This window comes from Centropristis striata, chromosome 5 (assembly GCF_030273125.1).
Source record: "Centropristis striata isolate RG_2023a ecotype Rhode Island chromosome 5, C.striata_1.0, whole genome shotgun sequence".
NCBI classification, from domain to species: Eukaryota; Metazoa; Chordata; class Actinopteri; order Perciformes; family Serranidae; genus Centropristis; species Centropristis striata.
In genome coordinates, this window is record NC_081521.1 from 4,808,568 (window position 1) to 4,833,050 (window position 24,483).

The 24,483-nt window shown below is 41.1% G+C and overlaps 1 protein-coding gene across 1 annotated transcript; it reads right to left on the reverse strand.

Moving 5' to 3' along the window:
* Positions 1-733: 733 nt before the first annotated feature.
* LOC131972213 (proline-rich transmembrane protein 3) lies at positions 734-22,550 on the reverse strand. Its single transcript, XM_059334002.1, has 4 exons — positions 22,128-22,550; positions 11,272-12,165; positions 9,837-10,127; positions 734-5,784 (listed from the first exon to the last, which is right to left on the reverse strand). Exons 2-4 carry the CDS (start codon positions 12,080-12,082, stop codon positions 3,746-3,748), a joined length of 3,141 nt encoding a protein of 1,046 aa, XP_059189985.1. The 5' UTR covers positions 12,083-12,165; positions 22,128-22,550; the 3' UTR covers positions 734-3,745.
* Positions 22,551-24,483: the final 1,933 nt, after the last annotated feature.

The window sequence follows — 24,483 nt, forward strand, 5'->3', positions numbered from 1 at the left end:
TTTAATCATCATTTCTAAACCGTATATAGGTTGTTTAAAATGGTAAATACATATTTTTATAATGTTGAACTAACTAAATCATTTATAAATGGCAAATAGATGGTATATTAATCTAAGTTTGTAGTTATTTTACCATTAACAAACCAATAAATTATAATTAATAGTTTAGTTTTAGTTGCACCCAGTGTAACATTTTTAACACCATATTAAGTATGTTAATGATTTTGAAATGATTGATATACCTTTAAGAAATTGGTTGAAAAACATTTAAAGATGAAATATGTATAGCACTTTGTAAATGGTTAATACTTGGTTTATAAACCATTTATAAACATTACTTAGTTGGTTATTGTAAAGTGTTACCGGCACTTTTGACTTACCCGAAATATCCTAAGAACAGTATGAACCATGCTAAAGTTATAATACAACCAACATAAGCCCTTCCAGCAGGATTTTGTGACATCACAAACAACTTGGAGCTGATCCTGGTCCAGTTTAGAGCGTACACAAGTTTTATATAGAAACCTGATTCCTCCAGTGCACATAGAGTGAGAATGAAAAGAGAAAATCACACTTGTTCATTATTATTGCTGTTTTTCTTGTTTGGTGGCTGGAAGAATCATTGCATTGTTTAAAGATTAGGGAAAAACCTTGATGTTCAATACTGCACAGCTCTGTATAGCTTATTCTTATGCAAAATACATTTAAAACAAATAATAAACAGCAGTGATAATACATTTTCTTGTTTTTTATTTGAATCCAGACATGAAATGCAGCAAGGAATACAAGAACAAAAGTTCAATGAGCAAAATAAACAAATGAATCTAATACTTTACTTCAGCACTGTGACTACAGACCGGAGGGGGCACATTGATCGTATTTTCTATGGCACATACTGCTTGTTTGAGGGGAAACACTGCGGGTGCTGGAGGCACCACCCTGGTTATCAAGTAAAAGAGGTAACAGCGAGTACACAGTTTCATTGGAATGTAGACAACAACACAAGGCCATTGTACTGTAAATACTAAACAAGTCAAGCATCTCACATCACTGGGAGGTACTGCAAGTCACCCTGAGGTAACCGGAAAACAAGTCATGTTCTGGCTCTCATCAGAAACAGAGGCGTGAATTAAGTTTAACCCATTGAAGCCTGGAAAGCGTTTACGTCGTTTTGTAGTATTTGTATAAGCTCTCAAATACTTTTTGAATTTCATTTCTATCTGCTACAGAGGCTGAAAAATCTATTATTTAGTAGAAGAGTTCACACTTTTTTCCCCCAGATTTTTCCAGAATTTCCAGAAAATTAGAGGCTTATTTTAAAACGCCCAGCGGTTTTTCAGGCCTCAATGGGTTAATCCAAAATGATATTTATCCACTTTCGAAAAATGTCACTTCTTGAAACAGCTGGGTAAATATTCACAACAGCAATGCAAGATAGCATTCCGGTAATCATCTTGAAAATTAAAAGATGTTGGAAAAAATTTTAAAATGTAAGACTGTGGAGGACCTGCTGTGTTTTCAGGATCACCAAACAGACTCAAGTCGATTAATAGACTAAAAATGGTTCCACATGAAATCTTTTGCTTCTTTCCGATATCATTAACTTAAAGAAGAGTTATAAATCCTGCAGACCATGGCGATTTGTTTTTAATTTAGCATAACCTGCAGACAAATGTCTATCTAGCACATCACAGAGAGTCCTTGGCTCACCTCTGTCACATGTCTGCATGTACTGAACAGTTCACAATCTGATGTTGAGATCACATAACGGTCTGCACAGCTCAGACACATAAGCAAAATCACTTTAGATTGTCTTTCACAGTAACAACTACTACTATGTTTCAAATACACCTTTATTCATGAACATCAAAAATAGCATTATTTACATTGTTGCTTATACATTATGTATTTGAAAGATATTTTTCTCTTGAGTAGTAAAATACTAGCACTAAACACTAGTGCTCAGGCTTTAGAGTTAAGTGCTTTGTTATGTCTATTATACGAGATCTGAGGTTCATGCCAAGCCAGTCTGATGTGGTGCAGCCCTGCAAAGCCGTGTAGCATTTAACTAGTTAACACATGAGTCTGATTGATTTAATGCAACTGATAGGATTATGATTATGTTGAATATTATTTGTCAAACCCTGTGAAAATGCAGTCAGAGGCTTTTATTGTACGTAATTATTGATTAACAGAACAACTTAACAAGATGAAATGCATTAACTTCGCAGGCGAATGGTTGAATTTCATTGTGAAGTTCAGCTACAGCTAAAAGCCTCAGCGACAGTTTCACACGTAAGCATGTCCCCGGCCGTTGTTTACTGTCTGCCTCTTTATGCAACCAGCTTCACATTAACATACAAGGCAGACTGGACAACAACAACAGCAGCAGCACGTTAAGAGCTTAGAAATAGTAATCCGTAGCTGAGTCACTATGATACTGGTAAGACGCTATAGAGAGTTAACCCAAATAATGGGTTTATAGAACCATAAAAATATCACGGAACCAACCAAGGTTATGTATGTATGGCACATCTTTACATCACAAAGCAAATAGAAATATGGAAGACAGCGGATAAACTCGAAAAGCAATGTAATTCACAATTGTTGATATGCAGACGTTTTTTCACAGAAACAATAGAAATGGGACCTAAAGACGCGAGGAGCCACATAAGTCTTTTACCCTTCAAACTTCACAAGCGGGACCCTGCTAGGAGCCATTATTAGGACTGGTTAAAATGTATGTATGGTCCCAGTGTACTTTTAAGTGATACCAGTGTTATGCAGGTGTGTGTGTTTAAGAATATCACACTAATACGTGTCGCTACAACTGTTTTTCTTACGGTATAGTGCATCTGGTGGCACTGCTCACTTTTCAGCGCAATGTCACAATACTACTTCTTTCCCACTTCCTGTTTTGATGTTGGTAGATAGAAGTTGAACGATATAATTCAAGGTCACTAATCAGCAAACGCATGCATGGAGTCGTGTGAGCAGCGAGGTGAATCTCTTTGGTAAGTTCAACTTTCCTCTTGTCTTCGAGACAAATTTGACATGGTTTTAAATGTTTTATATCAGACATTTGGGTCTCTTTTATTGAATTTTCACAAAACAAAAGCCAAATCAAGTTGGCTAAAATGATGTAACACAGAATTAGGAAATAATGTATACTTGATGCTTTGTAAACAATCAAACAAAATCTGGTTCATTTTTACCTTGGAGGGCAAAAGTTGCAGAGTCAACGGGAAGACAAAAGAAAGATAATGCCGTTTCCTTTGCATATAAATAGTTTAGCTTATCTAGTTAGCTGTTGCACTGTGAGAGAGCTCCACCAGGCTGTTTTTGAAGTGGCCTCACTTGTAGCGACTCGTATTTGTGTGACCTCCCCTCAAAACAGGACAAGAAGAGAAGGAAATTTATATGTGTGTGAAAAAGAGATGGAAAGAGCTGTGTGCTATGTTGTTTATCTGTGCTATATCTCCCAGTTTTACTCCTAGAGTAAGAGTTATACAATATCGGTTCCACAAACACAATTGTTAAACCCTTTTAACAAGATAAAAGGCAACTAGGTGATATCCTTTAAGGTCATCACCAAGAGACACTTTTACATAGTTTCCCTCTTCTAAAAATAATTCACCTTTTAGGCAGCTCAAAGATCAGATTTTGTCCAAGTCTTAGTCGGGAACAATATTTGTTGAATGGGTGTTTGATGTGCGGTAATTGGTCCTCATGTCCAGAGTTTGGTTCATAAGTCAATGATCTCACTGCTAACACTGGCAGAGTCGTCATGGCGGCTGACCTCTAGGTAACTCCGTGAGCCCACCGGCCTCCCAGCCCTCCCCCGCACCCTCTCTGAGTCAGGGGTGATGAACGGCCGCGTGTCGTCCACTCCATCGTCCCCCAGATGCCCCGTTGATGTTCTGGAGGGACGGAGTGACACGGGGCAGGACACCGATGAGGGGACGCTTCCTGCTGCGTTCCCAGCCCACCTGTGACCCTGGTGGGAAGGCGTTGGGGGAGCAGTCACCTGCCTGCTGGGCACGCTGCTGAGAACGCTGCCCCCCAGTGGCATGGAAGACTCTGTCGGGGCATCGCTGCTCTCAGAAAGCATCTGAGGATCACTGTTCCTGCGGAGCCAGGGCCCCTGGCTGATCCCTGATCCCGGGGAAGGGGACTGTGAAGTTTGGTTAAAAGGATGAAACAAGCTCCCTCCTCCTAGCAGGTGCTCCCTGTGCAGGGCCTCGTCAATGCTACGGGTCAGGTCAATGGGAGATGGGGGACGCAGATCGAACTCATAAAGAGACAGTGACGTGTCCCTCTCCTGATCCAGACTGCCACTCACTGAGCGCTGTGGGGGCCGGCCCAGTGCCTGCAGTCTGAGCAGGGAGCCTGTGGAGCAGTCAGACACGCCTCGTTCTGCAGAGAGGCCTCGAGGGTTGCGTCCCCGGTTACTGTCTTTGACGCAACGTGGCTGGGCGTTGGCCTGCTCGTGGTTCTGGTTCCTGATCAGACTCTTGCTGATGTCAGCTCCAGGACGCTCCTGGCCAGTCCAGTTGTTAGGCACCTCCCCTGGTCCTCCCCCTCCACCTCCTCCACCTCCTCCACCTCCTCCCAAGCCATTACTGTCAGACTTTCTGCAAGGCTTCCCCCTCAGGCTTTGGACGATCTTGGACCAGCAGGTATGTCTTTGAGTGGAGCCTGTAGATTGGCCAGGGGACGGCAGATCGCCCGCCGCTCTGCAATCTGGTCCACCCTCCTCTCTTCCACGGCAACCTTGAGGCCTCCAGAACACCCAGGAACTGAGGAGTAGGAGGGAGAACCCCCAGGCCAGCTCCAGGAGCCGGGCCCAGAAGTGCACAAGCCACCATCCCCAGTTGAAACGCGTCCAGTTCCCTAGCAGTCCGTAAAGCCATAAGGTGGCATGAACATGCAGTCCACAGCACAGTGCTCCAAGAACGGCACACACTGCCAACACTCTCCCCAGAATCACCCCTAGCCTCCTGCTCCCTGTCCAAGCCTTCCTCCTGGCCTCTTCAGGGACTCCAGGGTGGGGAATGGAAGGGCAGCGTATACGTGGGAACACATAGCAGAGGAAGCCCAGACAGAGAGCCAGACCCCAGCAGAGGGACAGAACCTGCAGGGTGACGGGCACCACAGGGGACAGAGCTGGGGAAAGCAGATCAGCTGCCAGCAGCAGGGTACACTGCAACACTGCCAACACGGCCACCAACGGGGGGCGCTCCAAAGTGGAAGGTAACACACTCACTCCTGCCACCCTCAACGCCAGCAGAGCCACGGCAGCCTGCGTCCAAACCAGCAAGTGTAGAGGCAAGTTGTAGAGGGCCGTGACTGCAGGGCGAGGGAGGAATTTCCGTGTGCCATAGGGGTCTATGAGAAAGAGAGCTGCCCTAAGGCCTCCAGCCAGAAACAATAGAGCATTGGCGAGTGCAAGAGCCCCTCGATGAGGACAATTTGCTCCAGGGGACAGGGTGAGGCCCAGAGCAGCTCCAGCAAACAGGAGGAGGAAGAGGCTGGCTGAGCCGTAGACATGCAGCTCCCAGGCGAAAGCCAGTGTCCGGGTCAGGTCCCCCCAGTAGAGAAGTGTTGCATTAGTAGACGGACCGTTGCTGGGAGAGGGGGCTGGATTAGAAGTGGAGTAGGGAGCTTGGTGAGGATGTCCTAGAAGAATGGAACGGTTCCTCTGACCAACACCAGCCTGATATGTGGGGCTGAACCTTATTCTGGTGACAGGTACAACACCAGTGGCAAGGAAGGACGAGGTCCCTGCAGGAAGAGAAACAGAGGTTTGGTTTTTAGTGTTTTAAGCAGAGTATAAGAGTACATGAAATACAATTCAGAGCCACTAGAGGGGTGTAGCTCACCATCAAAGTCATGAGCTAGAGCCAGTTTGTCATTGTAACTCAATCGTTCTGCACAGACACATTATCCCAGGTCTACATATAATAACATTAAGACAAGATCTAATGAAAATAGCCAATTTGTACACTCTCTATAACAAGTTTTTTTTTAATCTTATTAAATTTGCATCACTTCTTTTCTCCCTGCTCTCTGCAAGTATCAGGTAAGTGTGTGCTGTATCCCACTAGCTAGTTGAGTATGAAAATAACAAACCTAAACCATAATTCATGCCCCTTTGTGTGAGCAGAAACAGATTACACATTGTGCATGTACTAAATAAGGCACACTCACAATTGCACATGTATTACAAAAACAAGGTAGAGTGCATGACCTAACACCAGCCTGTCAGGTGAGTAGAATGTTTTTCATATTCGAGCCAATATCATTTAATAGCAATGCCGTGCAATAGCAACCATAACATGCTGTAAATCTCTAAAGCATGATTTAAAAACCATGTCACCACATAATCACATTATATACACGCATTCATAAGACGTTATGCTGAGCATCAGGATAACTGAATAGTAATTGTGTGGCTTAATTGGATTAGATTATGTAATTAACAAGAACATCTTCATTATGTAACAACAGTGTCATAAAGCAGGCACGAAAGCTCTTTGTTCAAATTTGCAGTGTTATACAATGCATAACTACCTCACGGGAGGAGACAACACCTTGACAATGTGGCATCTCATTATCCCCCTCTCATTTTCTTATGCAACCACATTCTGCTGTTTGTTCAAGGCACTCCACCTTATTCTCCTGCAAAACCCTGGGAACACCCAACAGCATTATAATCATGGGGCCATTCATCCCCGAGCGTTTCATTAACTACTCAGATGTAAAGATAACACGAGGCATACAAAACATTGTAAGCGACATGAATTGATGTGAATAATAACACGAGAAAATATAAAGACTGTGTTGCTTCCACCATGTTCTGACTCAAAACGAAACTTAAGATACACAGTCAGTTACCATAGTTACCACTATATAGTGACATCACAATGTAAAATTTAAATCATAGAAACATTTTTAACCCTTTAAACATTATTAATTGTATATTTTAAACTAACATACTCTAAGCATTGCATGAATTACAATGAAATTATCATAATTCATTTTTTTTACTGTTTTTAACTTAAATTAACTTAACTGTGTTAACTTAACTTAAATATTGCTGAACTGGCCCTGATTGGCCCTTACAAACACTTATGGCTTTTACGGAGAAAACATTAAATATAATAACTGTGTTTATTTGTTTATTTATTAAGGATCCCCACTAGCTGGTACCTTAGTAACCAGCTAGTCTTCCTGGGGTCCACAGGAACAGCACAGAATATACAGAAAAAACATATTCTCAATTTATCAAACATTTACAGGTAAGGTCAATCACAATAAACCTAAAAAGGGTAAGAAAAGGAAAGGTAAGAACAACATTTAAAAATGTACAGCTTGTATAAAATAAAATTTCACTTTCTTTTTAAATACCTGTTTACTTTCAGTGCAACAGAGGTAGTGAGGCAGATTATTCCACAGAGTAATTGCTCTATAGATAAAAGATCGTGATAAGGCCTTTGTTCTTGGGTGAGGCACTTCAAGCTGACCGTTACTGGACCCTGTAGTGCTATAGTTGTGCAAGGAGTTTCTACACACAATTTGATTAATTAAAAAGTCAGGCGCTTCATTAATTAAGACTGACTGAAACATTACAGCAGTGCTTGATGCTAACCTGTTATCTACCATCAGCCATGAGAGGGAATCATGCATGCGGTAAACATTAGACCGGGTGGAGCAGCCCGATACCAACCGTGCAGCCTTGTTTTGGGCAATCTGCAGCTTTTTGAGCTCAGTTTTAGCAGCAGATGCCCAGACCACAGAACAATAGTCTAGGTGGCACAACACCAAACTCTGCACTATCTGACACATGAGGGGTCGAGCAACAAAGGAAGCACATTTCCTAGAGATACCAACAGCTCTTCCCATTTTTAAGATAATTTTAAGATAATTTGACTAATGTGATTACTGAAGGAAAGCCTTATGTTGATGTTATGTCTATGTTGATCATAGAAACAGTTGCAGCTAAGAGCATCTATCTAGAATTAATTTTAATATTGAATTTAACTATTAGAATTGATGAATGATAGAACAATATGATGAGACACGGCTTGAAAACATTCAAGCCGTCAGCCACTCAGAGGACGTTAAGCCCGTCCTCATCATGTAGAAGTCATCCATAAAGCTGACATGCTGACTAATGACTCACTCCAACATGTGTTTCACTTCCTGGCTCCCTCCTTCGCCCCGTCCCTCCTTTTACACACACGTTTCACTTTCAGACTCACACAGGCGAGCACTGCATACAGATCACAGACACACTTCTTTATTTATATAAAGGTATGTTTTACTTCCTTCCCTCAAACCCCTTCTTTTTTTTCTTACAGGAGCAAGACACATTCCAGATGTGCTGATCACATTTCACAGCTGGATACACTTACCCTTGAGCTTTCTCTTTAACACACACACACACACACACACACACACACACACACACACACTGCTTACACTGCTTTATATGTTCACAAGTTGCAATGAACTAAAAAATAAATATCCTGTTCCATCTCAAAGGACACACAATCACACGTTTGTGACCCTGATAGAAATGTGGACAGATGTATCCATACAGTACAAACTGGTAATGCTATTGATGCAATGCATTAATAATTACAATGACCTACTTGAACCTACTTGAAGACTTTAAATGTGCTCATGGGACAGGAGAGTCTAAGTATTTAACAGTCATTAATATGTTGTTCTCTTTGTATCTAAGAGACCGGCTCATGCGCCCCATGTGTCATGCTTTTTCCTTTTCCATCTACGTTTTTCGCAACTCCCCTCCCTTCATCCTTTCCTCTGTGCATCTGGTTTTCATTACCATCCCCACTCCCTGCATTTCTCTGCCCGTACCTTTCTTCCATCACACTTTCACCCACCCCATCCACTTTCTCATCTACATTACTGGTCAAAAGTTTTAGAACACACCAACTTTTCCAGAATTTAATTGAAAATGATGCAGTTTAATGTCTCATTGTACTCTGAAAGTAATGCACATCTGCAACATTTAAAATTCTTTATTGAGCATGATAGTGTTTTGAAAGTAAAAAAAAGATTCAAAATCACATTTTATGTTGGACTAAAGGACTAAAAAAAGACACCAAATGACCAAAAAAAAGACACAAAATGACAAAAAAGACACCTAAAGACACAAAATGACTAAAAAAAGACACAAAATGACAAAAAAAGACACAAAATGACTTACAAAGACATGAAAAGAATTCAAAAATGGACAAAATAGCCCAAGACTCCACAGAGGTAAGTTGTTAACCCATTTCTTGTTCCCTGAAAAAGGCCTACTTGTATAATTCTGAAATGTACATTATTTTTCAGTTTTGGTTAAGCTTACCTTTTTTATTTACCTCTGGCAGTTCACCACTTACCTTTGTACCCTTTCTAGCTGTTCATTTGACTTGAACTGCTTGAATTTCAATAAAAAACTGGAAAAATTGGGGTGTTCTAAAACTTTTGACCGGTAGTGTATATTCCCAACTGTCTGATTTTCAGACCCTACTTTCCTCTTGTCTATTCCTTTGCCTGGCTGTGATTCCATCCGCCCCCTCTTCAAAACTCCCCCTCTCACCTCCTGCTTGTACTTTCTTCCCTCGTTGCGTCTACCCCACACAACTACCACCCCACTTTCCATGGAAAAGTGTCTCTGTTTTTTCCCTGCTTTGAAGCCTTTTCCAGATTCTCCCAGTAAAAAAAGTTACAGCTGCACAAATAATTCCATTTTAAATTACCAAAAAGGTCAAACGACACTAAAAATAGTCGACTCCAGAGTAAAAGACCCTAATTCTTACCTGGCCTTGAAGACTGTGCCGTTGTGCTGGCTGTATTTCTTCCCAGTTGTGCTGTTTTGTTGGGTTTATTTGTTGTTTTGGAGGATATTCTCACAGCCTCTTGTGTAGTAGTTAAAATACTAGATGTAGATGTGGTTGTCACTTGCTCCGGCATGGTGTTTACTGGTTGTTTTGTAGTCTGTGACTGTTTATAGTCTGTGGCAGGAGTCGTTGACTGGGGTAATGTCACAGCAGCAGAGTCCGGCTTTGGAGTATCTCTGACGGTGGAAGGAGTGTTCTCTGTCAGTTTACCTAAAGAGTGGTGGAAAAGACACAACATGACATTATTGAAATCTTTGAAATTAATCTTGGAACTTTAACTTTACTTTACTTTCTATTGGAAAAATACAATAAAACGCCAATTAAAGTCGGAGCTCTACTTGTAAACTCAGGGGCCAAACCATCTACCCCGACTTCATGACCAAGTATATACACTACTGGTCAAAAGTTTTAGAACACACCAACTTTTCCAGAATTGAATTGAAAATTATGCAGTTTAATGTCTCAGTGTACTCTGAAATGAATGCATAATTGCAACATTTAAAATTCTTTATTGAGCATGATAGTGTTTTGAAAGTAAAAAAAAGATTCAAAATCACATTTTATGTTGGACTTAAGGATTAAAAAAAAAAGACACAAAATGACCCAAAAAAAAAAGACACAAAATGACTTACAAAGACATGAAAATAATTAAAAAATGGACAAAATAGCCCAAGACTCCATAGAGTTAAGTTGTTAACCAATTTCTTGTTCCCTGAAAAAGGCCTACCGGTACTTGTATAATTCTGAAATGTACATTATTTTTCAGTTTTGGTTAAGCTTACCTTTTTTTATTTACCTCTGGCAGTTCACCACTTACCTTTGTACCCTTTCAAGCTGTTCATTTGACTTGAACCGCTTGAATTTCAATAGAAAACTGGAAAAATTGGGGTGTTCTAAAACTTTTGACCGGTAGTGTATATGACATCACACAGCATATGGCAGCACCCATGGAGGTGCACATTATGAATGGTAAAGTAAAAGGCAACATAAAGTGTATTTGCCTTCATTTAATTAAAGTAACACATACTATCATGAAGTAAAACCTGTTCTGCATGTACATAACTTTAAAAAAAAATCTACAATGGTGCCTGTTAGCTCATGTGTCAAGTTTCCTCCTCTGTTTTGTTTGTCTGTGCAAACAGGCTGCAGTTCTGAGACTTCAATAAAGTGTACATCTGTCAAAAAAACAAAACACCACCAGCTTTTCATTTTCAGTCATGCTTCTTTGTTTATCTTTGGCATTGTGCACCTAGAATGTTTATAATTTGATAACTGAAAAATTTTGACCTCCAACATTGGCTGTAACTCAGCATTACTGTCATAAAAATGGTGTCTAATATATTTGATTTCTCACCAGTTAATAGGATAGTCCGAGGTGTTGCCTGGGTAACCACAGGGGACAGTGTGGCTCTCGTCTCAGTCTGTGGCGTCGTAGAGATTTCACTGGCCGTTGTAAGCAGGTGAGGCTTCACAGTCTGATTGACTGGTGTTGTTGTCTTTAAATCAGAAACTTTAGATACTGCCGTCTGTGCCTGTGGCTGATACTGCACCATTTCTTCACCAACTGTTGACTGAGGACCAGGTGATTCCTCCTTCACAGGTGTCACTGTTGGAACACGACCTGATCCCAAATCCTGCAAACCATCATCCTGTGTCACTTTCACATATCCTTCCTCTGGATTTCCTGCTGTCACTGGCTTATCACCTGCAGCCTCAGAGACAGCAGCCGAGGGGAAAGTGGGCCTAGGTGGAGTAAAGCCTTTTGTAGTAGCATCTCCCTTTGCAAGAGCCCTCATGATCGCTAAGCTAGCTGTATCAGTCCTAGGCCTGGAGGCAGTTGGTTGAGTTAATATTGGCCCACTGCTGAGGTTGTGCGTAGAAAGGGCAGATATAAAAGAAGGTGTGGACTGTGATGATCGCCCTCGTTGCACTGTATTCGTAGTTGTCAGTCTGTCCGGGACTGTGGCTCTGATAGGCACATCACTGCGCCCTCTGGGAGGCAGAGAAGGCCAAAATCTAGCAGTCTGCTTGGTTGGTTGAGGGTTAGAGTTAACAGGCAAGTCCAGGGGAGAGAATGAGGAGGACGAGCCAATGACGGTCTGGGCATCTGAAGGATGGAGGAAGGAGAAGAGGAAGCCCAAGAAAAGGAGAGGCATGGGAGCCATGGTCTGCCTCTGACTGGTGAACGATGACTGGTCCCTGTGGCTGTCTGTCTGTCTGTGTGTCACACCATCCTTCCAGTGAGCCGCTGTTGACAAAAAAATAAAAAATGTTTACATTTTATATCGTACTGGAGAATATTAACAACGGTTTTTTTGAGCTGGAATAAAAATAGACCTTTTCTATGTGGGTAACACTTTACAATAACCATCATTTATAGATTGTAAATAACCATTTATAAATGGTAAACAGATGCCTTTATTAATGTTTAATCATCATTTATAAACCGTATATAGGCCATTTAGAATGGTAAATAGAAAATGTATTAATGTTGAACTATTATTTATAAATGCCAAATAGATGGTATATTAATGTAAGTTGATAGTTACTTTACCATAAACAAACAATTACATTATAATTATTAGTTTATTAATAGTTTTGCACTCATTTGAACATTTTTAACACCATATTAAGTATGTTGATGATTACAAAATAATTCTTATACCTTTAAGAAATTGTTTGAAAACATTTAAAGATTAAAATATGTATAGAATTTTGTAATTGGTTAATAATTGGTTTATAAACCATCTATAAACATTACATAGATGATTATTGTAAAGTGTTACCTCTATGTGGATTGCACACAGATTTTGTACCGACATGCCTTTATTAACCCATAAGAACCCAGACCCAGTTGTCCTTAAAGGACATGTACTATAAATGGACCACATAGAACACATTTCTGATGTTTAAAAAAATATATATATATACTACCCCTAAATGTCAAAGATCTGTGATGTGACATATATATGTTATAATGGGCTTTTATGGCATTTATGTTTATAAAATTTATTTTAAAATAAAATAAAAACTAGACACATTTTCTGCTTACAGAGACACAAATTTGCCTTTTTCTTTTGCATCTCCACAACATTTATCAAAATTGTGACTTTAATTTGTTTAGGAAATATGGTCAGAACAAGTTAATGAGTGAAGGTGAAGCATAAAGCTGAATATGGGAGATTCTAGAAGACTTAAAATGTTTGTTACATCCGTGTCACTGTGGGTTCTTATGGGTTAAAGAATATTTAACAAATTATAAATAGAAAGTATTGCATTTTCAACCAATTCTAGAAATGAAAGCAAAAAATAAATAAATAGCTAATTAAGTATCAATGCTTTATATTAAGTATCAGTGAATTGCTGACATGTAAATAAGAAATAAATAGAATTAAGTAAACACCTTTTCTAAATCACACCAACCATTGTTTTCAGCATTATATATTATGTAAAAAAAGTTCTCATATCGGACAACATGTATGTTGATACTGATATGCCTTCTATAGGCCAGTATCGGCCAATAATATTGGTTGATTGATAAATTGGTCGGACTATACCCGATATCGATATATATATTACGATATAGCATGTGTTCTTAGCCTGGCTAACACCAGACCAAATCTCATTTGAGATTAGGTCTGGACACCTGCCGTTCATTTCTCCGTAGAGGAGGTGTGGTTTATGATCCTCCGGAGCCGTTTATTGGACGCTTAGAATGTCTATCAAAGCGTCTGTAGGTAGCTCTTAGCCAATCAGATCAGTTATACCAGATGACGTAGTAGAGCAACAGAGATGGATGTTTGTTGTGTGTGTGTCTGTGAGAGAGTGTTGTTTGCTGCTTTGCTTCTCCAGTTCTCGCTTTCTGCAAGATTATTTATTTTCACGCTTTATTCCCCCTCATGTCATTCTGCCACACACATCCACTGATTTTATGGGCAATAAACAAGCTGCTGCGGGTCTCTCGGCGGCTCCGCTGTCCCCCGGCTCGTAGCCAGATCACCGCCGGTGCATCGCTAATAGCCCCGCTACCGGTGATCTCGCTACCAGCCGGGGGACAGCGGAGCCGCCGAGAGACCTTTCGCCTTTCAACTTTCGCTCTAAACTATTTAAAACACCATCTACAGCTAAAGAGAGTTTCGCGTCTGCAGCAGCCATGTTGGATCCGGAAAGCTTCCAAGTGCCGAGTAGTACGCGTCATCGTCTCACCGTCCCTCCCCGCTCTGTGATTGGATCCCTAAAACAGGGCTAAGAAACTGCCGTGGTTTCCAGACCGTCTGGAGGTTCGAAATTAAATTCGAGCGTGCAAGGCAGTCTGGGTATACCCAGGCTAATGTGTTCTGGAAATGTAATACGTAAATAGTCTGTATGTAATAACCACATGATAAAGCCTATTTTGGATATTACAAGCTCCATGTTAGATAAACACTGCCTCTATTGTTCGCCCCAGCTCGCGTCACGTCAGAACCCAAAGTTTCATTCAAATTATGTAAATATTGTTGTACTAATATTGTGCACTGCTCAGCCAGTATCATTTTGGCAATATTTATTGTCATATGGCCCAGTCCTAATTTTATTAAATAGAACTGGCTACACAAGCATAAACACCAAAATCACTGTGGTTAAAACATCAGTTTTGCAATAATGTGTCATTTCAGGAGTGCATGTTACAGCCTTGCTATGCTGATTCAGAGGGCAGGTCAATGAAACTCCCACAAGGTTTCAGCAGCATGACACCGGCGGACGCACCGGGCGTGGTCAGGTGTATGGTTTCAGAATACATGGCACATATGCCGCCACACTCAGACGCAAACAAAGGCAAGAGTTCAGCTTGTAAGTTATATAACAAGTTGCACCATCAGAATGATCAAGCCAAAAAAAAAAAGGAGTCCCAGATGGTTTCATTCAGTGGCAGATGGGCACATTAACTTTTTCCGTACTATCTCTGCCATAAAATGTTCTTTGGATGAATATCAGTTTCTTTCTCCTCCAAAGTCTTCTGTTTTTTTGTCCCAAGCAGCGGGACTCTGCTCCTCTTTTCTGCTAGTTCTGCTTGAGTCATGGATGCCAGGAGCTGACAGCTGTACCGCCGAGTGTGGTGAAGCTCAGAGAGCCAAGTGACACGGAGAGACCCCCGGGCCCCTGAGGATTACACAATCCTACGATTCATCCCGCTTAGCAGCTGCCGGTCGCATCCCCTAAACATGCACCTCTTATCAAAAAAAGCATTAATTTTCTTTTACTATATGAGCCTCTGACTTACATAAAACTCCCTCGTTCAGACTTGCCTATGACTCACAGTGGGAGATAACCTGGGGGAGCAGTGAATATCATACTGAAACTTCAGCCGAAACAGTAGGAAAAGCACAGAATATAGAAATCGGTGCCTCTGGGGGAATTCATTCTGCTGCTGATGACTCACCTAGGGTCCATTCACAGCTGCAGTGTGTAGATCTCTGAGAAATCACTGCAGCTGCCCCCACGGCTGGCGCGTGCATTTTGTTCTCATGTAAGATGTGAGTAATCTGTGTGAGTATATGGAAAAATGTGTTTTTTGGTCGAGCATATTGTAGGTATGATGTGAGGAAATGTAGACTAGTGAGATAAAATCTCAGCTTGTCTTATACTCATCAGAGTTTCCTCCATGTTTACTAAGTGTTGGTGGTGTTACACAAGAGCAGCTGGAAAGAAAACTGGCTAGGAATACAGTAATATAAGTGGTAGTATATCTCAATCTCCACCCACTCACAGTAGCCTCAGTGTTTATTTTCCCTCCTGTCTCAGCCACCTCTTTTGCTCTCAGTTAAGTCGGCTGTTGGCCAATCCAACCTCTGATTAATTGCTGTTTTTCCCCTTTCTTTCTTTCTTTCTTTCTTTTCCTTTTGTCCCCCATTTAACTGGAGTTGTTTCAACATAGTCCAACAGCATGTTCCTAGGTGAGGCATGGAGGGGGCTGAAGATAAGGAGATAAGGTGGATGTAAGAATGTGGAGATTAGAAAAACGACTGTGCTCACAGAACGGATAGGCAGGAGGGGAAAGACAAGGGATAGAAGTGGCGGAGAAGATGGAGGAGGCATGATGACAGTAATGAAGCTGACAGTGGAGGGTACAGTGAAGGGAGGGGGTGAGAATTGAAGGGATTTGTGACAAAATTAAGACTGAGAGAAGTGTTTAGGGCTGTAAATGTAGAGATATCTAGCTGATATAAACTGACAAGAAACTAAGAAGCAGAATATTTGAGGGAAAGGAGGAAAAGTCACGAGTAAACTATGTTTCTGGATTAACAAGTTTGTTATGATCCAATCACACGTATTATGGCAATCTGTCCAGGAAGGCATGCGGAGAAACTGAGCCGGCTTCACCTTTCCTCAGAGGTTAACAGGCAGGTGCGCAGTGTCTGGTAGCCGTGGGTAAACAACATGACAATTGAGAAATCTAGCAGAGATCTAGTGTAATCCAGCATGAGTCATGTGTATGTAGGTAGAGATTAATAAGCCTCAAAAGACATTTGGACAAATAAGCTTTAGGGAGAGGAGAGAAACACTGTCAGCATTAATCTCATCTCCACGCATGGGCCATAAGCCCACACACACAGCAGTGGTTCCCCAAAATGTTTTTCTTGACTGGATTTAGACAATTTGACTACAAGTTTCCATTGGAGTAATACAAATGGAGTATATTTAGGCTGATTGGCAGCTCTTTTAAGCAGACTGAATTACAGGGCAGGAAGAGCCAAGCATGCGTGTTTTTTGATTTCATTTCTAACACAACACTACAAAGAGCAGATCAGTGTAATCAGCTGGTTTGGTGTTTGGTTTGACTATAAACCTGTATGCTCTCAGCCTAGAATAGCACATCCCCTTCAAGAGAGAGGAAAATACAGACATACACTCTCACAATTAAGACAGTGCATCCCTCTGTGACTGTCCAGGAGGGAAGGCAGAAGGGTGTATGGTCAGTCAGAGCATTTTTATCATTTCAGCCCCTCGGGGCCAAAAGGACACATCGCTCTGTATGTGCACATGTCGTGTAGATGTCGTCACTCTCTCCTGCACAATACGTTCTTTATCCAGAGCAGGAAATGCCCACACATAACATCCAATAATACAGCTAGCCAGCAACAATCTGAAGATTACTATAAACCCTTTGCCAACAGTATAGACCTGCTGGTTATACAATCACATGAGTCAGTGCGACAGCAGCTGTTAATCAGTTAATCGTTGCAGTACTGATGTCATGTCTACACTGATGTATTATTATGACCAGCTGATATCTGTACTTCACAGAGAGAACCAGACTGAGGAAGTTTTGCAAATGTTGCCTCTCTCTTCTCTGCCAGATTCCAGACAGAATGGCAAGGCAAAACTTTATGAGTGCATATTTCCAGAGGCAAACATCTTGATCAGATTCTTGTGTTTGTAGACAGAAGGATCTGCGTATTTTCAACTATGTCTGGTCTAATGTACACTTGTATCCATCAGGGCTGGGAATAATACCGAAATGTGTCTAAAGCAGACAGCATGAAAAACCGCCAAGTACTAAAAGCATAGCAATGAAAAAGGTAGCAATGAATGTCTGGTCAGATTTGTGATGTGCCAATTTGTGACTGTAATTTATTCAGGCAAATATCTTGTAAAGCTGATTGTATCCAGACATCACAATCTAAGAACTATGGCTTATTTTGTTATAATTAAACAAAGGGTTTTGTAGAAAAGCATGTTCATGTTCCTCAAAGAAAGGTACGAAAATAGGGAAGGAACTTTTTACTAAGAGTCTTGCTAGCAGCTCTGTGAGGTTGTACTTGGGCACAGCAGGAGAAGAGTCTAAAAGCTGTGTCACAGGCTACACCACACACCCACTTTACTACACAACATGCTTCCTGAGGTAACTTCCAGCATAATGTACTTTATAAAAATCCTAAAGCCAAGAATTTTTGTCCCTAAACCTAAACAAGAAGTATCTGTGCCAAGACCTAACTAAATAGTACTGCTGCCTAAACCTAATCAAACTGTGAATGTTTAGAGTCATGTAAAAGACACACATAGACCTACTTGCACAGCGGTGCTAACATTGGCATAGCCTGGATCAAAATGGTGGGCCGATTAAGTGACAGTACCATTGCCGCTAGCAGCTAAAGTCTCCATTAAAATATGTGTGAATATAAGTGGACATATTCTTGCACCTTGTGTCAGGGCTTGAGATCACAATGTTGTGTCATTGCCTGAGTTTCCAATACCTCAGTTGACACATAGTGTCCAATATCAAGGTGCCTCTCTAATGAACAAGATTTCACAGCTAAAGCTGAGAAGAAGAGCTTGTTAAAGGGATAGTTCGGCTTTACTGAAGTGGGGTTGTATAAGGTTCTTGTCCATAGTCAGTGTTAACTACAGTAGGTGTCGGTCAGCACACAACCAAGTTTGAACAAGCAGGCAGGAGTACGGATACAGGAGATAAACTAGTAATAGTATCAGTTAAAATGTATGTAAAGTTAAGAATATTTTCACCACTTTACCTTGCCATCAAGCAACCCTGCTTAAGTTGATGAGGGGAAAACTAAAGCTGTTCTAAGCCACCAGACTTCATGGACAAAAACAGTAATTTACTTTGCAGAACACCATAGTTGCTGATCTGTCACTGCCTAGATCATGTGTTTGTGTTATTGTATGACTTTTTGTAAGGGTGAGTTGAAATTCAAATATGGACAGAAAGAGACAGAGACTGGAATAAACCAGATGAGGGCTGTGTGTCACAGTGGACCTCAGCACTGCAACGGTTCCTCAGTCCAACAGAGCAGTTAAGCATTACTCGCCATACAGATGTGTAACTTGTTTGTACTGCAGTATGTAGAGGGAAGGAGGTGAGACTGTGAAGCAGTGTATGTATGTGAATTTGTGTGTACGTGAGACAGAGAGAGAAAATGAGTGCGAGGGGAAATGGGAGAGGGAGTATGTGCGGTTATGTTGGTATGCGGGTAGTGGGGGAGGTCGTTGGTTTGACCGTTAAAAATTCCACACCTTGAAATAACATATGGATTGCAAACAGCTCTCACAATATTCTTTTTTGCTTATTTCAATTACTGGATCCACATTAATATAAATTAATGCGATTCAGTTTAAATGAAACTGATTTATATATGAGGCGACATACAAGCTCTCCACATGCATTATATATATTCTCCAGGAAGTTTTCCAGGCAGTCACCCAACTTTCAGACATCTGCCTTTGACTAAAGCTGTCCATTTACCTCTTAACACAAACCAGTGGCTGTTAAAGATGCCCCTCTTGTGGCGCTTCACTGCCTCAGGGGGTGTCAAAACTCCATTGGAGCAACCGACCACACAGCGGGGTCATGCTAAAGGAAAAGAGGAGGCTCCAGAACCAATCAAGGATGCGTTTGATCCCCAGTTGAAGTGGATGTCCAGCTTAAAAGTGCTGAGCCGCACAACATCTTTGACTGATGTTCCGCCTTCATGCGAGCCACAGATCAAAGGCTGAAGGTCAGCCTTTAAGGGTGAGGCACTTTAACTGCACTGTGACTCCACCACACACACACATTTTGACAGACACAGCCCTCTGTGCTCTGGGGGTAAAATACAGGAGACAAACATTGACATATGCTAGGTGATCACGGAAAGTTTGCTTTTTCAAATGTAAACTGTCTTGTCAGATTCAATAAATTACCGTGAATTTAGTGTCGTCACAGCTTAAAATTAGCACTCACATTCCCAGAAAGACACCCTGAGAGATAGAGAAGTCTGGTGACTGATGGAAACAGCTGCTGAATCCCATGAAGCCACGAAACACTTTCAGGAAAACAGATTACAGGCATTACAAACAGTTTGCCTGCTACAGGGAGTTAACCACAGCTCTACTTTAACCAGAGACTCTCACTTTATTACAGCTGGATCCAATAAAACAACTGCTGTGTTAAGTGGTGTGGTATGTGGTTATCACTTAATTTGCGAAGAGACTGCATATATATATGCAAAAACAAAGTCTTAACTTGTACATAGATGTCCTTGATGCATTTTTACAACTTTATAAAAATGTAATAACGCATTCTCTGCACAGCAACATCCAAAAAGACCCAGCAGCAAAACAGAGCTTAACAGATCATGTCTAATGCTAAGTGGGTCTGTGCTTCAGTAATATGCGATTGTCTTGATTTATGCTTTATTTTCCACTACTCTGGGAGCTCAGTGGCGTCTGTTCTGGGAAGTGTTATGTCTGCTGTTAACTGGAAGCTATTGTTTAACTGCACTGCCAGTTTAAAAGCATCTGGTCCCAAATATTGGTGATTGATAACTTTTTCCCCTACAAGATAAGCCATTAAAGTAAGCCATTTATGTGCTACTCAATACAGAGGCATGCAGTCATGGATCATCCTCTGTTCTGTTACACCCTTTTACCCTTTCAAAAGTCCCTCTTCTCTGTGAACACACTACCAAAGCAGCCAGTAAATCTCTCTTGAGCTGCTTTATAATTGGATAGGTCCCTTTTTCTCTTGTCAGTGGATCAGGGTGTGCTGTTTTTCTTTTGAATTGGAGACGTATGGCAGTGCTCTGCGTTACATCCAGTAGCACTTTGGAACAGCTCTGCCTGTGCGCTCTCAGAGGCGCATTGGCGCGGTTTCCCCCCTTTGTTTCCTTTCTCCCTCCGCTGGATGCGTTAAAACAATAACGAGGAACAGGTGGATCCAGATCTCTAAGTGCTGCAGCGCTGCCTACATGTTGAGGTCGTAAATATTCACTGTAAACACAGTCACAACACGTTGCGCACCTGCCAGCTGTGGCCAAAAAGAAGAAATAGTATCCCACTTGTCGCACTTTCACTTAAGTAATTTGTACTTTCTGGACTTTACATTTCCAGGGATATTTGTGGATTTGATATGCAAATGAATGAAACACGAGAGGCGTGCTGGTTGAACAGCATGGACGGTGGAGTGGATTTTGTGCTAAAGTGATTGGGTCGTTGTGAATGAGAAAGGGTACTTTTTACGGAAAATGCGACCAATTAAATCAATAATTAAGTTGCCATTGTAGGTGGGTCGTCCTAATACGTTACGTTACTATTACGTTAGACTGAAATAGGTGGTTATAGAGTAGCTTAACCTACCAGTAAGAAGTTAACTGTTACTGAGTAACGCAGCTCAAGGTACTGTAGTTTTTTTTAAGTTTTTTTTTTAACTTTATTCAAGCCACATGGTGCAATATAAGACAATACACCAACAAAACGCCGTCAGGGGGTTTTGAGGCAAGCTCTCATTCAAAAACATTGTAAAGTGTACATACATTCAAAGTTTTTATAGCTTTCATGTTGGTAGATTTCTTAATAGACTTAAAATATTGTTTGGTTTCATTTTCAAAGACAAGAAATTATGGATATGCCATTTGGCTAACTGTATCGTGAGATTGATGATATAGTATTGTAAACTTTAGATGGGTAAATTCTGTGAATTATCTGAAAAGATACTTCTTTAACCTTGTTATTGATTATATATATATATAGCAGATAAATTCCAGATGTTTTTCCAGTTAAGGTTATTCCAATAGGTTGTTACATATGGAGTTGATACGACTTCTTTCTGAAATAAAGAGCGTATATTACGGTTACTTTTGCGTGTAGAGAATGTACTGTAGTTACTAAGGATGATTAGCTATAGCATATCCGTGGATACCTTTACAGTAAAGGTATAGGGTTTCTCAGTCAAATGAAATATATCTAATTACACATAATAATAGTAACGTTAGTATTTTGTATAGGTATAGTAGGTATAGTTCATAGTATTTTGTATATTATAACCACAGACTGACACCACAAAGAGCAGTAAGGGCGTTACTAGGTAACGTCAGCCTACGTTACCAGGTAACGTAGGCTGACGTTACCGTTCTGACGACAGGAAGTCATCGTGATGGCTCCAACTGACAAAATTCGCCCAAACTGCCGCTTTGTCCTGCACTCCTCATAATGGGGACCCCCTCTCTTCCCGTTAAAACACTCACACACACACACACACACACACACACACAGAGCGAGTACCACAGGTAAAATGTGAAGGTGTGATTAATTAACAGCCTGTTAAACGCGAACCGACGACTGGTACCGCGGCACAGGTAGAGGCAACGTCACGACTGTATCACTGCGCAAAGCATCGCCGCATAGCAGCCGCTCCACAACTGTTACCACAAGTCCATCCGTCATGGAGACACATACCTGCAGGTTTGTGCGGCTCCTCTCCGATGGCGTCCTCTGCGGCAGGATATGAGCACTAGGACATACCGCGTGAGCCAAAAGGAAATGTGTAGAGTTAGTCCACCGCTTATTAGCCGCTGGGTATATTTGGAAACGGTAGAAAACAGTCCTCATACACTCCTACAGAGAGGTTCAGCAGCCTTGTACCACTGTCAGCTCTCTCTAGCCATGAGCTAGTGAGCAAATGAACGCCCCCTCCGACCGCTCCATCTCTCTCCACATCGCTCCCTCCCTCTCATTTTTTTCCTCACAAGCGGATAAACACGATTGCATATACCTACCGACCTACCGCCTGGCACGTCTGTTACGCAAGAGCAGTCCTGCACGCAGATTCAGACTGAGCACACTTCAACTAGGCTATAAAACCAGCCTACTAAGGCAGTGCCTAGTGGAAATATGACGACACACTGGCACTGACATCATCACACAGCATGCAGTGCAAATATCCAGATTTTTTTTTCCCCCCTCTCCTCTCTCTCAGATTATAGCTGAAAATAATCTCCAAACTGGGTTGTTAAAGTGGCCCGGTGGTGTGAGAGGAGTGTCATGTGGAGGAGACAGGTGATAAGGCACCTGACATTTCTGGCAGCAGCAGCCAGGACAATGAGCTGGGAACAGAGCTGTGCATGAAACTCTACCTCCCTCGCCTCTCCTGCCCTCTAACCAGGGTTTGTACAGGGGGAGCGAGCCAGCCCGAGCCAAGATGATACTGTTTTCTCATGCGGCAAGGCACTTTGGCTCAATGCCACTGCTCCTTCATCCAGAGTCTGATTGTCTCTCTGTGAAACACAAACACAACAACACTCTAGTTTGGACATGTTGTAGAGACTGCAGCTCCAAACTGACAGAGCCCAAGTGCATAACATTGACTAGGCCCAAACAGAACTCTCATATGAACAGCAAATCTAACTCTGAATCATTGTTTCTGTCTTGTCACTCTCATTAGATTGCCTCCACTGTACAGTCCTAAAATAAACCGTGCAGCTCAGAGGATTGTCCTAATGCCATTACATTACTACTGAGCCAGCAGGAGAGACGCTGAGGAGTTGGGACAGCAGGAACGGGGACACTTTAAGGTGGTAATCACATTATTGCACATGGATAATGACTAATATTCTATAGGTAGAGGATAAGTGGTCAAACCCTGCATATTTAAAGATCCAGCAATTAGAGAAGAACAGGTAACAGTTGTTTAGATCAAGTTTTTGCATGAGATGTCATATAATTTATTTGATTAACACATAGCATTGTCTGTGTGTAACAAGGCCAATTGTACAGAAGTATTGCAAATAAGAGAGTAAATATTTAGTTGTGATTTCTTGTATTATAATTACCCCAACTCTGTATATATTGTTCTTACCTGACATGTTATACTCCTTAGTCTGCTTGTGAAATGTTTTACATTAAGCTCCTGTAACCCACGTCATTTTTGTGTGTCCGTCTACTGTATATACACTACCGGTCAAAAGTTTTAGAACAACCCAATTTTTCCAGTTTTTTATTAAAATTCAAGCAGTTCAAGTCAAATGAACAGGTAAACAGGAAAGGGTACAAATGTAAGTGGTGAACTGCCAGAGGTAAATAAAAAAAGGTAAGCTTAACCAAAACTGAAAAATAATGTACATTTCAGAATTATACAAGTAGGCCTTTTTCAGGGAACAAGAAATGGGTTAACAACTTAACTCTATGGAGTCTTGGGCTATTTTGTCCATTTTTTTATTCTTTTCATGTCTTTCTAAGTCATTTTGTGTCTTTCTTTGGTCCTTTTGTTTCTTTTTTTAGTCATTTTGTGTCTTTTTTTGGTCATTTTGTGTCTTTTTTTTAGTCCTTTAGTCCAACATAAAATGTGATTTTGAATCTTTGTTTTACTTTCAAAACACTATCATGCTCAATAAAGAATTTTAAATGTTGCAAATGTGCATTAATTTCAGAGTACACTGAGACATTAAACTGCATAATTTTCAATTAAATTCTGGAAAAGTTGGTGTGTTCTAAAACTTTTGACCAGTAGTGTATATTGGGCCCTCGTGCTGACCTCTTCCCTTTTGTCACTGTTAATGAGAGGCAAGCTGCATTTTTCCCTGTGTATGTTAGTTAACCTTAAATCGACCGTTATACTTAAATTTTCTATAATATGCTTTTGTACACTTGCGTAGGAGCTGAAGTTGATAGCAGGACTTGTTTTTGTTTGCAGTATCTGTCAGAATAAACAGAGATCACTCACTAACAAGAAAATTAAAACACGTTTTATTAGGCTATCCTTTATTGCTGGAAATAAATGGATTGCCACACCGTGGAAAAGTGAAAGTCCACCAAC